The sequence below is a fragment of the Choloepus didactylus genome, chromosome 9 (genome assembly GCF_015220235.1).
Source record: "Choloepus didactylus isolate mChoDid1 chromosome 9, mChoDid1.pri, whole genome shotgun sequence".
Lineage (NCBI taxonomy): Eukaryota > Metazoa > Chordata > Mammalia > Pilosa > Megalonychidae > Choloepus > Choloepus didactylus.
Genome location: NC_051315.1, coordinates 126,612,792 through 126,626,477, shown reverse-complemented (window position 1 = coordinate 126,626,477; position 13,686 = coordinate 126,612,792). Strand labels below are relative to the sequence as shown.

The window sequence follows — 13,686 nt, the reverse complement described above, 5'->3', positions numbered from 1 at the left end:
GAGAGGTAGGCATCTTTAGAAAGATGCTTAGAAATGTAAGCACTTGAAAGAAAGTTTTTGAAAAACGAGCTGCATCTGAAACTCATACAGACCTGAGACAGAGGCTTCCTGTGGGCACAGTTTATGCCCCCAATGAAGACCATGTTGGGCATGATGGGCCTGGGATAGTCCATCACAAAGTCTCCTCGGAACAGCCACACGGATGCGTAGCTGAAAATATCCACCAGGGACATCTCTCTCTGCAGGATCTCAGAGGCAAGTCTTGTGTAAGGAGACAAAGAAATATCGCAAACATATTTCAGGGTCAAAGGGTAGAGCATATTCTTGACCCGCTGCAGGAAAGTCATGTGGTCTGAATTCCTGGTTAACATCCTAGGAATATACGAGGAAGGGTTTGGACATTGTGTGCCCTCAAAATCCCAGGCACATGGAATGAAACGCAAAAAATACACAGCAGGAACAGACAGGTACTCAGCCAGCAAGGACCCACAGGGGTAAATGGGGTCTGTTAGAACCACATCAAATGAGCTGGCATTCAGGGACCTGATCAGCTCCTTGTTATGCAGCAGCTCTGCACAAGACTTTTGAAGGAGCATAAACCCTGTTTTCAGCATTGCTATACTTTTAAAATATATCTTCAGAAAATGCATTTCTTCAAAAACCATCTGAGTATGGCCCATCATGAGCTGATCATAATCTTCTTGGGTGTATGGAGTGGCATAGGTTCTCAGGGTGAAAAAGTCAGCTTCTTTCATGTGCATGCTCACTTCTGGAGCAAGGACAACAGCCTGGTGGCCTCTGGCCCTGAGCTCCTGCACGACCTTCCGCATGCTGAGCCAATGGCTGCCTTCCATGGGCACCACCAGCACCTTCCCGCTCTCGGCCCCGGGTCTGATGCCCAGGCAAAGCAGCAGCCCCGGAAGAACCCACAGGGAAAACTTGAGGCCCGTCGCCATGTCCACAGGATCCCAACACGGCTGACTCTGCAACCCAAGCCGGGTCCTCTACCTAATTTCTTCACTGAATCTTATCACCAAACCATTGAGCAAATGGAGTGTGATTGGAAGACAGAATGCCCTCCTTAAGTTAATCATTGCAGAATGACTCTCTCCCTATCTTCTTCCCACTGGGCACACTCTTGCACACCCTTTTGACTGAACACCAGGCAACGCTGATCTTCCCTCTTCAAGAAACTCCCCTGACCCTGCTAACCTTCCAGGGCCATGTCCTCGTCCACACTCATGTGTTTCATCCAATTGCCCAAACAAGTGTGTGGACACTGGTTTCCTTTCCTCACCTCCCACTTCTCCTGTCAACTACCGTCTCTCAGGTGGAAACTGAGCTCTCAGGTGGAAACTGAGCTCTGATGGTGTGTCCCGAAACAGAAACTCTCTGCAGGCCGTGACACCATCTCACCACTCTTGCAACCCTTTCCTCCCTGCCTTGTAAAAAGGTATTACAAAATTATTTAAGGAAGCCTATCAAGAAAAGATTAACCTTAAAAGTTGAACAGAGCAACACTGCAAAGCACAACATACAAAGCTGTTCTTATGACACATCACTGCTATTTATGAGAAAATATACTACTTATTTATACTTCCAATGAGAAGAATATTTAAAAGGAAATGAGAAGATCTGTAATTGAATTTTACTTGGTCAAACTATAGAGAATAAAAATTGGAAATGGTGACGCTGTTAATTATTATTCTTCTCCTTCATCCAACAGAGCACCTGCTGGGAATTGAATGGTGAGTGAATCATTACGACATTTAAAATAATGGCTGCACAAGTGCTAATGCAATGGAATGGATGTAAGGTATACTTGGAGATGTTTAATCTCAATTTGCACTCTGATGCATTAGTAAGTTTTTGTTAATTTCTTCACTGAATTTCTGAACAATTTCTGGTTTAGGATTCAAAATGTGTTAAAAACACTATGAGATCTTTTTAAAAATCCAAGCACATATTTAATAAAGAAAATGACTACTAATTTACTAATCCAACATTCTGGAAATTGAAGATCAGTACCCTACATTTGAACCATCAATATCCTCTCAAACCAGAAAGATTTTTGTTTTTTGTGTGTGTTTTTTTGTTTGTTTGTTTTGTTTTTGGTATTGTTTTGCTTTTTCTTTTAGTACTGGATGGGCTACAGGTGGTAGGGGACTATAAAAGTTTTTACGTTTATTTATAAAATAAAATAAAAAAACAAAACCCTCATCCTCCCACGAATGGGTAGCATGCAGGAAAAATATGACCCTGCAGGGACAGCTTTCTCTAAATGGGGAGGGGCATCTGACCCCATTAGTTTTCCTCTCCAGTATCCCTCCTACTAGTCAGGGAAGACTGTTGGAAGTGCTTTCAAATACGGATATATCTGGAGGGAACTCGAACTCAAGATTGAATGAGGACAAAACAAGGACAGGGTGAGGCTTCCACATCCGCCCTATGGAATAAAAGTCCCAGTTACCTGGAGCCTAAACGTGCAGAGTAACCCTTAGCAGCCACCGGGGTCTGCTCCCCACGGGTCGGGGGCGCCGGCACTGGCCTGGCCTCTGGCCCTGTCCCCTTCGGGGCCTTTCTGACACGCTGCAGTTTATGCTCAGACTTTGCCCCAATGTCACGTCCTGGCCCAGGTCCTGGTGAGGCCCCTGCTCCCTCCCGAAGGCCACGGAAGGCCCTTGGGGCGCAGGGCGGGCACGGCCGGGTGTGCGCTTCTGCGGGAGGATTTCCGGGCTCGGCCGGACCCGGGGAGTCCACACCGGCGCTGTGTGTGCAGAGGTGGCGGCCTGCAGGGGCGAGGGCTGCGGGGACACAGCAGGAAGGAGAGGCGGGAAGTGGGGGCGGCCCCCGGGGGCCCCGCAGCCCGGGGAGAAGCGGAGCCCAGGGAGGCGGCGCGGAGGGCGGGAAGAGGCGGAGTGTGCCCGGGAGCGCGGAGGGGCTCGGGGAGCCGGGAGGAGAGAGGACACCGGGAAGGAGTCCTCAGCCGGGGGTGAGCCATACCCCCACACCCTTTAAATGTCCGCGCCTAGCACGCGCCCTTCACCAGGTGCAAGCATTCCTGTGACTGGAAAAAGGCTCTCCCCTGCCCTAAATTAAGGCAGCAGCGTTTTGATTCAGACGTTGTTGTCATCTGACTTCCACACTCCTATCTGGACTCGAAGGACCAGGGAGAAGCAGGTGGGGGTGAGGGTGGAGGGGTGGGGGGTGAGGAAGGGGTGGGGGTGCGCGATCCTGGCGCCCGCGGGGCTCCCGGGGGACACGTCCAGGCAGCATCCTCGCGGGTCTGGGGCAGGGGAGGGGTCGGTGCTGCTCAGATTGACTTGGGTCCTCAGACTCGTGGTGGTGGGAGACGAGGGGTGGCTGAGGTCACCCCAGAAACATCAGGAGACAGAAAGGGGCATCTCGGGGGCCTGAGCCCTGGGAGATGGTCCCCCTGCTCTCTCTGTGCCTTCCAGACTCCCCTGCACTTCCCGTCTGAGCCCATATTTCCAGCTCACACCTGCTCCTGGTCCTCACCCCTGTGGAGGCTGAATAATGTCGCCAAAGCTGTCCACGTCCTAACCCCAAACCCAGTGAATATGTTACTTACAGGGCAAAGGGGATGAAGGCTGCCCATCGCCTGACCTTAAAGAGGAAGATTTTCCTGGATCATCGGAGGGACCCAGTTTAATCACGAGGCCCTTTTAGGGAAGGAGGGAGGCAGGAGGGTCCCAGTGAGAGAGAATTGGAAACAGGGATGGGAGTCATGAGGCCTCAGGAGGGAACCAGACGACCCCTAGAACCTGAATCCCCCTGGAGCCTCCAGGAGGGCACGGCCCATCCACAGGGCGATGTTCAGCCTCTTGAGATTCACCTGGTCTTCTGAACGCCAGAAATGTAAGCTAACAAACCTGTGGTGTTTTAAGCACTAACGTGTGTAGCAACTGGCAGCAGCAGCAACAGTAAATGAACAAAACACCCGTCACGTCCGCTGACCACTGGAGGTCACCTGGTGTCCCCAGACACCTCGGATTCCACACGTGCAGAACTGAGCTCACTTCCCACCACCAACCACCACCTCCAAGCAGAGGAACGACGATGGACTTTGAAGGTGGACGGACATGAGCTCTGTTCCTTATTGTCCACACCAAGCTAAGGAAAGCCACAAAGCCTCTCTGAGCATCAGTTTCCCCTTCTCTCCTGGAAAAGGCTTTCTCATCTCTAAAGAGTCACCTTAAAAGTAGCTTCCTATGAAGACAAAGTTGGAGGTCTCACACTTCATTGTTTTGTATTTACCGCAAAGAAACAGGATTCAAAACAGAACCACCGGAATCAAAACAGTGTCTATGGCATTAAGACAGATGCACACCCAGTGGTATAGAACTGAGAGTCAGAAATAAACTCACACATTTATGGCCAACTGAATTTTGACAAGAGGATCAAGTCTGATCAATGAGGAAAGAGTAGGCTCTTCAAAAATGTACTGGGAAAACTGAGCATTTACATGCCATAAAATGATACCTCTCCTCTCACAATATACAAAAGTTAACTCTAAATGGGACAAGGATCTCAAAATTAGTGGTAAAAATATAAGTCTCTTAGAAGAAAACATAGGGGGAACTCTTCATAACCTAGGATTTAATGTGATTTCTTAGATATGACACCACAAGTATAAGCAACAAAGAAATATTAGACAAAATAGACTTCATGAAAATGAAAAGCTTTTGTGCACCAAAGGATATTATCAAGAAAGTGAAAAGACAACCTATGGAATGGGAGAGAATAATTGCTTATCATATATCTAATAAGAATTTAATTTCCAGGTTATTTAGAAAACAGGTAAAAGTCAACAACAAAGTGAGGAATAACCCAATTTAAAAAAATGGGCAAAGGACTTGAATAGACATTTCTCTGAAGGAGATATAGAAAGGGACATAAGAACACAAAAGGTGCTAAACATCATTGGTCATCAGGGAAATGCAAACCAAAACCACAATGAGATAGCATTTCATACCCACTAGGATGGCCATTAGTTTAAAAAAAAAGAAAGAAAGAAATGAACAAGCATTGAGAGAATACAGACAAACTGGAACACTTTTACATTGTAGGTATGATTGTAAAATGGTGCAACCACTGTGGAAATCAACTGGACAGATTCTCAGAAAGTTGAACATAAAAGTACCTTATGACCTGGCAATCCCATTTCTTGGTATACATCCAAAAGAACTGAAAGCAGGTGCTTGAACAGATGTTTGTACAACAATGTTCATAGCAGCATTATTCACAATAGTGAAAAAGTGGAAGCAACCCAGGTGTCCTTCAACAGATGAATGGACAAATATAAATGTGGTCTATCCATACCAGGAATGTAATTCAGCCATAAAAAGGAACAAAGTTCTGATGCATGCTACAACATGGATGAATCTTGAAGACATCATGGTGAGTGTAATAAGCCAGACACAAAAGGACAAATATTGTATAATTTTACCTTTATTAAATACCTAGAACTATAAAAGTTATAGATACAGATAGTTGATTACAGGTTATCAGGGCTTGGGGGTGAGGGGAATGGGGAGTTATTACTGAAGGGATACAGAGTCAAAAGTTTCGGTAAAGGATGGTTGTGATGGTAGCACAATACTGTGAATGTAATAAATACCACTGAATTATACACTTGAAAATGGTTAAAATGGGAAATTTATAGTTGTGTATATAAATTTTTTAAAAAGTGCCTTCCACTATGATGCTGTCCCTGCCTCCTTCATTAGTTACCTATCCGGACACATGCGCTGTAAACTGAAATAGAAAAAAAGAAAAGAAAGAGAAAGAAAAAGGAAATAACCTAAATTACCCCTTACAGGCAATTAGCAACTAATGGTTTTGCAGCGTATCTATTGGTTTTCCCCACAAGATTAAGCCAAAGCTATGGTTTATACATGTTCACTCCTTCAGCACCAAGCACAGAAATCAAAGTAGAAATCAACAGATATTTGGCAAATGAATGGGAATCCATAAATTACTAACAGGCTCTGGAGTAAGCAACTCTTCAGCCGCACTGCGCGCACCCCTCCCTGTGGAGCGGCCACAGCTGGGCCCCTGTCTGCAGAGCGGCGCCCGCACACCTGAGCGCCCCACGCGGGTCCTCCCGGCGCCCCCTGCTGGACGGCTTCGTGGCTCCCGCAGAGGAAGCCCATCCACAGCCCCCGGGCAGGAGGCCCCCTGAATGGGTTCAGTTTGGGTTTTTTAGGGCTTGTTTTTGTTTTTGTTTTTTAGACGGCCAGGAAGTAGTTTATTGGTGTTTGCAAGTTGGTCAAGGGCAGTGCTTGCAAAGCTGTCACTGAATTTGGTAAAGCCCCACTTCTTGCAGATGAGGCTATCTGGCGGCTGTGGAAGTTAAACTTGGCCCTGTGTAGAGATTCGATCAAATGCTCCTTGTTTTGAAGCTTGGTGCAGATGGAAATGATGGCTTGACCTGTGTGGTCTCTGACTACTGTACCTTGGGGCTTTCCAAAGCCACCTCACATACCTTTCTGGAGCCTAGATTGGGGGCGGCATGGGGTCAGGCCTGACAATCAACAAATAAGGACCATCTACAAGGTCCCTTAGGGCAAACCATATGAGCAACAGGCTGTGTACCCTACCAAGGAGGCTGCTGTCTGCAGAGCCCTGAGTTTTAAAAATAGTTTAAATTTGATGTCTTAAGGGGAGGGATGAGAAGTGGGATGTAAGGTGTTTGGTATGTCACTGTCCCCACCACTCCCTGTTGTACATCCTCCCCTCCTTTTTTTAATCATTGGTATTGTCTGCCTTCTGAGTTTGAAATCTGTGGCCTACATCTGCTAGCTACAAACCTCGCTCTCCATCAACTCCAAAATACTCATTCTCTGACTTTTTATTCCTTTACACACTGTTCACAGTCTTTTCTCTTGCCTCCTTTCTTCACTTGGCAAAGTCCCGATAAGCCTGCTAGGCTCAGCTCAGTGGTCCCCACTTCTGTGAAGTATCCCCTGATACTGTGCCCATGAGTAGAATCAATTGTTCCCGTTTTTCCCACAGTCATGTCCACACTGTCTGTTATAACTGACTTTTAACTGAATACACCAATGTCTGAATTGTGCCTCCATCTCCCTCCTGATGGGAGGGATTTGGTCTTATGTGTCTTGGTATCACCAATTCCTAGTAGGTATGTGTACCCAGTAGGTGCTCAATAAATGCTTCCTACATGAGTACCACACCTATCAACTTTATTCAAAACATTACCTAAGCAGACTGGATACACAGCATGGATTTGAGCAGCTAGGGTAGGAAAGAATTGTTCCCCAATATTTTACTTATTAGCCCATTTGTTTTGCTTCTCATATAAGAGTAAGATATGGTTATATAAAGATAATGTGCAAGTATAATGATGACTTCATTTGGTTTCAATAATAAACACACACTCACAAACTAGAAAGCATTTATATCTAAATTTTAACTCTGTTTCCCAGCTTCTGATGATACAAACTGCTCTGTGGCCTGGCACCGTTACCCATCCTCAGAGCAGAAATAACTGGGTGTGGCCAACAGAATAATGGACCACAAAAGATGTTCACATCCTAATCCCTAGAAACTGTGAATATGCTATGTTACGTGACAAAGGGGAATTAAGGGGGGTGGGGAGCGATCATCAGGAAACCTGGAGATGGGGAGATTTATCCTCGATTATCCAGGTGGGCCCAACATAATCACAAGGGAAATAGGGGGCAGGAGAGTCAGTGTCAGAGTGATGCAGCATGAAAAGGACTCCACCAACCTTTGCTGGCTTTGAAGACAGAGGAAGGGACAACAAGCCAGGGAATGCAAGAAGCCTCTAGAAGCTGGGAAAGGCAAGGAAATAGATTCACCCCTAGAGCCCACAATCCTGCTGATACCTTGATTTTAGCCCAGTGAAACCAATTTTGGAATCTGACCTCCACAACTGTAAGATAATAACTCTATTGTTTTATGTCACTAAGCATATGGTAATTTGATACAGCAGCCGTAGGAAATTGATACATGAGGTATCTCAAGGAGACAAAAAGATTCTGAAGCTCTTTTTGAATTATCTAAACTGGGTCTGATTGGTTTGATTGTCATCATTTATTGAACAAGTAAGGTGCTGGGTGCAGGCAGCAGTTGGTGGTGGTTTGTGAAGTAAGTGGGTTCACTGATATTTAACACTCTCAAAGCTACCATCTGCAAAAGGGATTGATGGGAAGACTGCAGCTTAAACATGGCACCACCTGGTATTCTTGAAATATTCAAAGCACAGTGCTTAGAGCAGTACCTGGAATATAGACCTTGGCATATGGACCTGCTGCTGTTGGCATCATCATCCTCATCATCCACAATAAAGGCGTGTGGGAAACTCTGCTTAATCCAAACCTAACCACTTTCAACATTTGATTCATGTACAAGACCTGGTGATGAACGATTAACACACGGGAGGCACCTTTGTGCAAACACAGATCTGGAAGGAAGCTGGCCGCTCACAGAATGACTCAGGTGAGACCCCTTTGCTTTCTACCCGCCAAGCATTTGTCTATCATGAGAATGTTGAACCGTTTAAAAAGGGACACTCAGTGCTATGCTTCACTCTTCCCCATTCACTGCCTCAATCAAATTTCTAGATACCAAAGGGCAGGCAAGGTGGACAGAACTGGTGGGGGAAATCAGATGGGGGAAAGAGAATAAGCAGGTTGGGCAGAATAGTCAAGAAAAGGGAGTACAGTGGAAAAGAACATACATTTGAGAGCATTTTTTAATATCCCATGTGATTTTTTCCTGTTGTCTAGGAATTTATGGCTAAAAAGAGAAGCAAATGGACAGGAGTGACAGCATTGCTCTAAGGGGTGGTAGGGGCCGTGGGTTCCATCCTGGTATCCTGCATTTTGCAGGAAAACCTTAAGATATACCTCAAAAAAAAGATTTTTTAAACGGCAAAAATTGAAAGGAAATAATACAATTACCAAAGAAAATGTTCCTGAAATGATAAAGATCAAAATCTACTATACAAAGACTTACATAATCCATGAAACATTAATGGAAAAAGACCCATGCTAATATTCTTCTCATGTCTTGGCAAAATTGTTGAGTTACAAGTTTAAGTAAAAAAAAAAAATACCTACATGTATCACAACAGAAAATAATACGTGAAAGGGAACAAAAGACAGAAACTTAAAATATAAAAGGTATATAAGCCCCCAATCAACTGTTTTAAGGGTTCCCAGATCATCCTTCAATGTCTTGAAGACATTCCGAATTACTGCCCATCGTATTTGCTTAGAAGTAACTTAGAAACAGACACAGAGAAGCCTTTAATATATTAGATTTATAAGATAAATTGGTAATGAAAAATGTGAAATCTAAAGAGAAAACCCCTTTAATTGTAAAATAATTCTTGGTGTGAACAATTCATTTCCTGGCACATCCCAGCGATTTTCCTTCTCCCAGACTCTCATAAGTATGCAAAGCCTGGGGACATAATACGTGACCTAGTCCCAACCACCTGGCACATCTATGTGCCCTTGGCCATAGTCATTAGTTGAGAGATGGGCATGTGACTTAATCAGAGACAATAGGACAGAAGATTTTCCAAAGAATCCTGGGAAAAGAATTCAAGCTGGAGCCTCTGCTGCCTGGGTATGAGCCTGAGGATGAAAACATAAATGAAGATGAAATATCTGTCCTGATGACGTGGTTTGATCCCTATAACAAGCCACACCTAACCAGATATACCCTGAAATCTATCCAGCATGTAAGACAATAAAGTTGCATGCAACAGAGTCTAGCAATAAATTCACTTAGTCAAGAGTATATTTCTGTCCAAAGGGCTAATGTGATTATAGATTATATCAATTCTATTAAATGAAGGAAGTCAAGCCCAATTCTATTGCTCACTGGGACAAGAGTCCCAAGACAATTCACTGGAGAAAGAATTCTGGGACAACTGCATATATACATACAAAGGAATGAAGTTGAACCCCCTCCTCACACCTACACAAAAATTAACTCTAAATGGATCAGTGACCAAATATAAGAGCTAAAGCTATAAAACTCTTAGAAGAAAACTGAGGTATAAATTTTTGTGACCCTGAGTTATGCAAAGTCTTTTTAGATATGACACCAAAAGCAGAAGCAACAAAAGAAGACATAGGTAAATTGTACTTCATCAAAATTTTAAATGTTTATGCTTCGAGGGATACCATCAAGAATGTGAAAAAGAAAACCCATAGAATGGGAGAAAAATATATATCATATATCTGATAAGGGTTTAATATCCAGATATATAAAGAATTCTTACAACCCAGGTAAAAACTGGAAAAAGGACTTAAAGAGACATTGCTCCAAAGAAGATATGCAAATGGCCAACAAGTACCTGGAAAAGATACTCAGTGTCATTAGTTATTAGGGAAATGCAAATCAAAATCACAGTAAGGTACTACTTCACAATAGCCAGGAGAGCAGTAATAAAATAAAAACAGAAAATAAGAAATGTTAGTAAGAATGTGGATAAATTGTAACCCTCATTCATTGCTGGTGGGAGTATAAAATGGTACACACTGTAGGAAACAGTTCAGCAGGTCTTCAACAAGTTAAACATTGAATTATACATGACAAAGCAATTCTACTCATAGGTATACACCCAAAAGAATTGAAAACATGAATTCAAACTCAAACTTGTATACAACAATGTTCATAGCAGCAGTATTCACAGTGACTAAAGGACATCCCAAATGTCCATCAACTGATGAATGGAAAACAAAATGTGGTCTATCTATACAATGGAATATACTTTAGCCATGAAAAATGATGAAGTTCTGACACATGCCACAACATGGATGAACCACGAAAACATTGCGCTGAGCAAAAAAAGCCAGACACCAAAGACCACATGTTGTAGGATTCTGTTTATATGAAATAAGCAGGACAGGCAAATCCACAGAAACAGAAAGCAGAGAGATTGTTGCCAGGGGCTGGGTGGAGGGAGAATGGGGAGTGACAGCCTAAAGTGTACAGGGTTTCATTTGCGGTGATGAAAATGTCCTGATCTAGATATGGTGATGGGGGACAACATTGTGAAAGCACTCAAGTCCACCGAAGTGCACACTTTAAAATGGTGAAAATGGTAAAGTTTATATTATGTGTATTTTACTACAATGAAATAAAATGGTGTCGCCTCTTTGGAAAACAGGCTGGAAGTCCCTCAAAAAATAGACATGTAGTTACATAAAGTCCAGCAATTTTTCCCAGTGGTGGTTTGAAACTCTGTGTACCACAGAAAAACGTGTTCTCAAAGCTAATCCATTCCTCTAGGGTAAACCCATTTTAAGTAGGATATTTAATGAGGTTATTTCAGTTAAGGTGAGACCCACCTCATTCGGGATGGGACTTCATCCTATTAATGGAGTCCTTTAAAAGAACACAGAGAAAGAGAGAGAAAGCCACCTGAGCAAGAAGCTGAAATCAGAGAAATCTGGAAGAGAAGGGAGAGACCAGCAGGTGCCACCATGTCCCTTGCCATGTGGCAGAGGAGCCAAGCTTCGGTGGCCGCTGGTCTTTGGGAAGAAAGCATTGAGAATAAATTCTAACCAAAGCGAATAAATTCCCATTGTTTAAAAGGACCCATTTCATGTTATTTCTTTGAGTAGCCTAAGAAACTAAAGCACACTCCTAGGTAGATGCCCAAGAGAACACGGAGCATACGTCCATACAAAACCTTTATGCCAATGTTCATAGTAGCATTACGCATTAATAGCCAAAAAGTGGGAAAAAAGCAAATGTCCATCACATAATGAGGAGACGCATAAAAGGTGGTATATCCAAAGAATAAAATCTTATTCAGCAATAAAATGTAGTGCTATGGTATGTATGAATTTTTAAAACAGGATGTTAACTCAAGAAAGCCAGTCATATATTGTATGATTCCATTTCTATGAAATGTCCACAATAGGCAAATCCATAGGGACAGAAAGTAGATTAGTGTTTGGCAGGAGCTGGAAGAAGGAGGGAATGGGGGATGATTGTCAAAAGGTACGGAGTTTCTTTTGCGGGTGATTGGAAATGTTTTAAAATTGATAGTGGTGATGGTTGCACAACTCTATGAATATGCTAAAAACCATTGAATTGTAAACTTTAAATGAGTGAATTGTATAGTATGTGAATTGAATCTCAATAAAGCTGTTTTTTTAAAAATGTCATGTATGATTCTCTAGATTTATCAAAATTATTTTTAAAAATCAAGTTTCTAGATTTTTGGATACTTGCGTCAAAAAAGTTTTTTGTTTTATTTTAACCCTGACTCCTTCTAAAATTTAGCCACTCGTTAGAAAATTACTCATTCACAGAAACACTGATGCCAAGATGGCTGGTAATCTCACAGGTGAACAGTCATAAAGATAAATACAGAGTTTTGAAACAGAAGCAAATATTGGAGGCATTGCCTCACCTCATGTGTTTTCAAAAGTGCCTAGAAAGAGTGACTCAGCATTTTGAGGTCCTGTTCCCCTGCCTTACCCCAAGTTCAGCCCTCAGCTCAGTGAATGAGTGTTGAGGGTTCAGCCTGGACCAGAGAGCCCTAGGAAGATGAGATGATCTCAGAGGGTGGGCAAAGCCTCCCTGCTGCCCCCACACCCCCCAGCACAGCGCCCTGCTGGGGACACATCCTGATATTTCAAATTTGTTCAAGTCAGCATTTCTCATTTCTCAACTTCAGCACTGCTGACGCTTGGCCCCGATAATTCCTTGTGGGGGGTGAATGGGATGAGGTCTGACCTGTGCCTGCCCTCCACCCACCAGGTAACAGTAGCACCCCCAGTGCGGAAGCCAAAATATCTCCAGACATTGTGCCCTGAAGGGACAAAATTGTTCCTGATTGGGAACCACAGACCTAGAAGATTCTGGAACATCTGAACAGGAAATGGGAACAGAAGGACTATCCCTGAGGAATTGGGTTCCAGTTTTCTGGAAAGGTGTTCCCCAAAGAATGGTGCAAGAAAACCATGGTGTTCTCATCACCTCCCAGGGAGAAAGTTCCAGCCTCTATTGAGCTGGGCCCCAAGGAAGAGAGGGGCAGAGACAGAGTTTCCCTGACGGGCTACCAGGCACTTTCATGTGCTGTACATTTGTTCATTGCCCCCATGTGAGGTGGTAGAGCCAGCGGTGTCAGCCCATTTTACAGATGAGGAAGCTGAGGTCTAAGACCTCCTGGCCACAAGAGGGCCGGTCAGATCCACCAAGCCCTCACCCAGCCTCCTATGTTCCCTGCATGTGCTGCTCTTTTCCAGGTCTTGTGAAATGCAGAAAGAGTCCACGGCCCAAACACGTGAACCTGGTGTGGGCTCTCATCTGCCCCTGCCCGGGACTGCAGCCCGTGGCCTGGCACGGTTCACTCCACTTGCCCGGAAGCCACGCTTTGCTCACCCAAGTGACAGGGGTTGAATTAAATCATGTCTGTGGGGCCTCCCTCCTTTTATTCTACCCTAAAATAACCAGGTCACACGTGTGTTGCATTTGCAGTTTTCCAAGTTCTCTCATGAACTTAATCTTAGCTGACTGCCATCTTTCCTGAATGTTCCCATTTTGTAGTTGGAGAAATGAACACTCAGAAGTGAGCGACATGTCCAGGCCGCTCAGCCACAGCTGGATTCAAATCCAGTTCTTCTAGCTCTTACCCCCAGCTCTTAG

General features: G+C 44.0%; 2 protein-coding genes and 1 pseudogene across 5 annotated transcripts in view; all 3 read right to left on the bottom strand.

Moving 5' to 3' along the window:
* The window catches only part of LOC119544040 (UDP-glucuronosyltransferase 1-6-like), a 235,793-nt gene that overhangs the window by 177,889 nt on the left and 44,218 nt on the right, over positions 1-13,686 (bottom strand). The gene's annotated exons all lie outside the window — the stretch shown is intronic.
* LOC119544041 (UDP-glucuronosyltransferase 1-6-like) overlaps positions 1-13,686 on the bottom strand; it is a 46,238-nt gene that overhangs the window by 7,373 nt on the left and 25,179 nt on the right. Inside the window, exon 1 of one of the 3 annotated variants that reach the window (XM_037849069.1) lies at positions 93-1,574. The exons of the other annotated variants lie outside the window; for them this stretch is intronic. Coding sequence (XP_037704997.1) covers positions 93-956 — 864 coding nt within the window. The 5' untranslated portion in view covers positions 957-1,574. Of the gene's footprint in view, positions 1-92; positions 1,575-13,686 lie in introns of those variants that run through there. 3 annotated transcript variants of the gene reach the window in all.
* Positions 6,567-6,694, bottom strand: LOC119545020 (annotated as a pseudogene).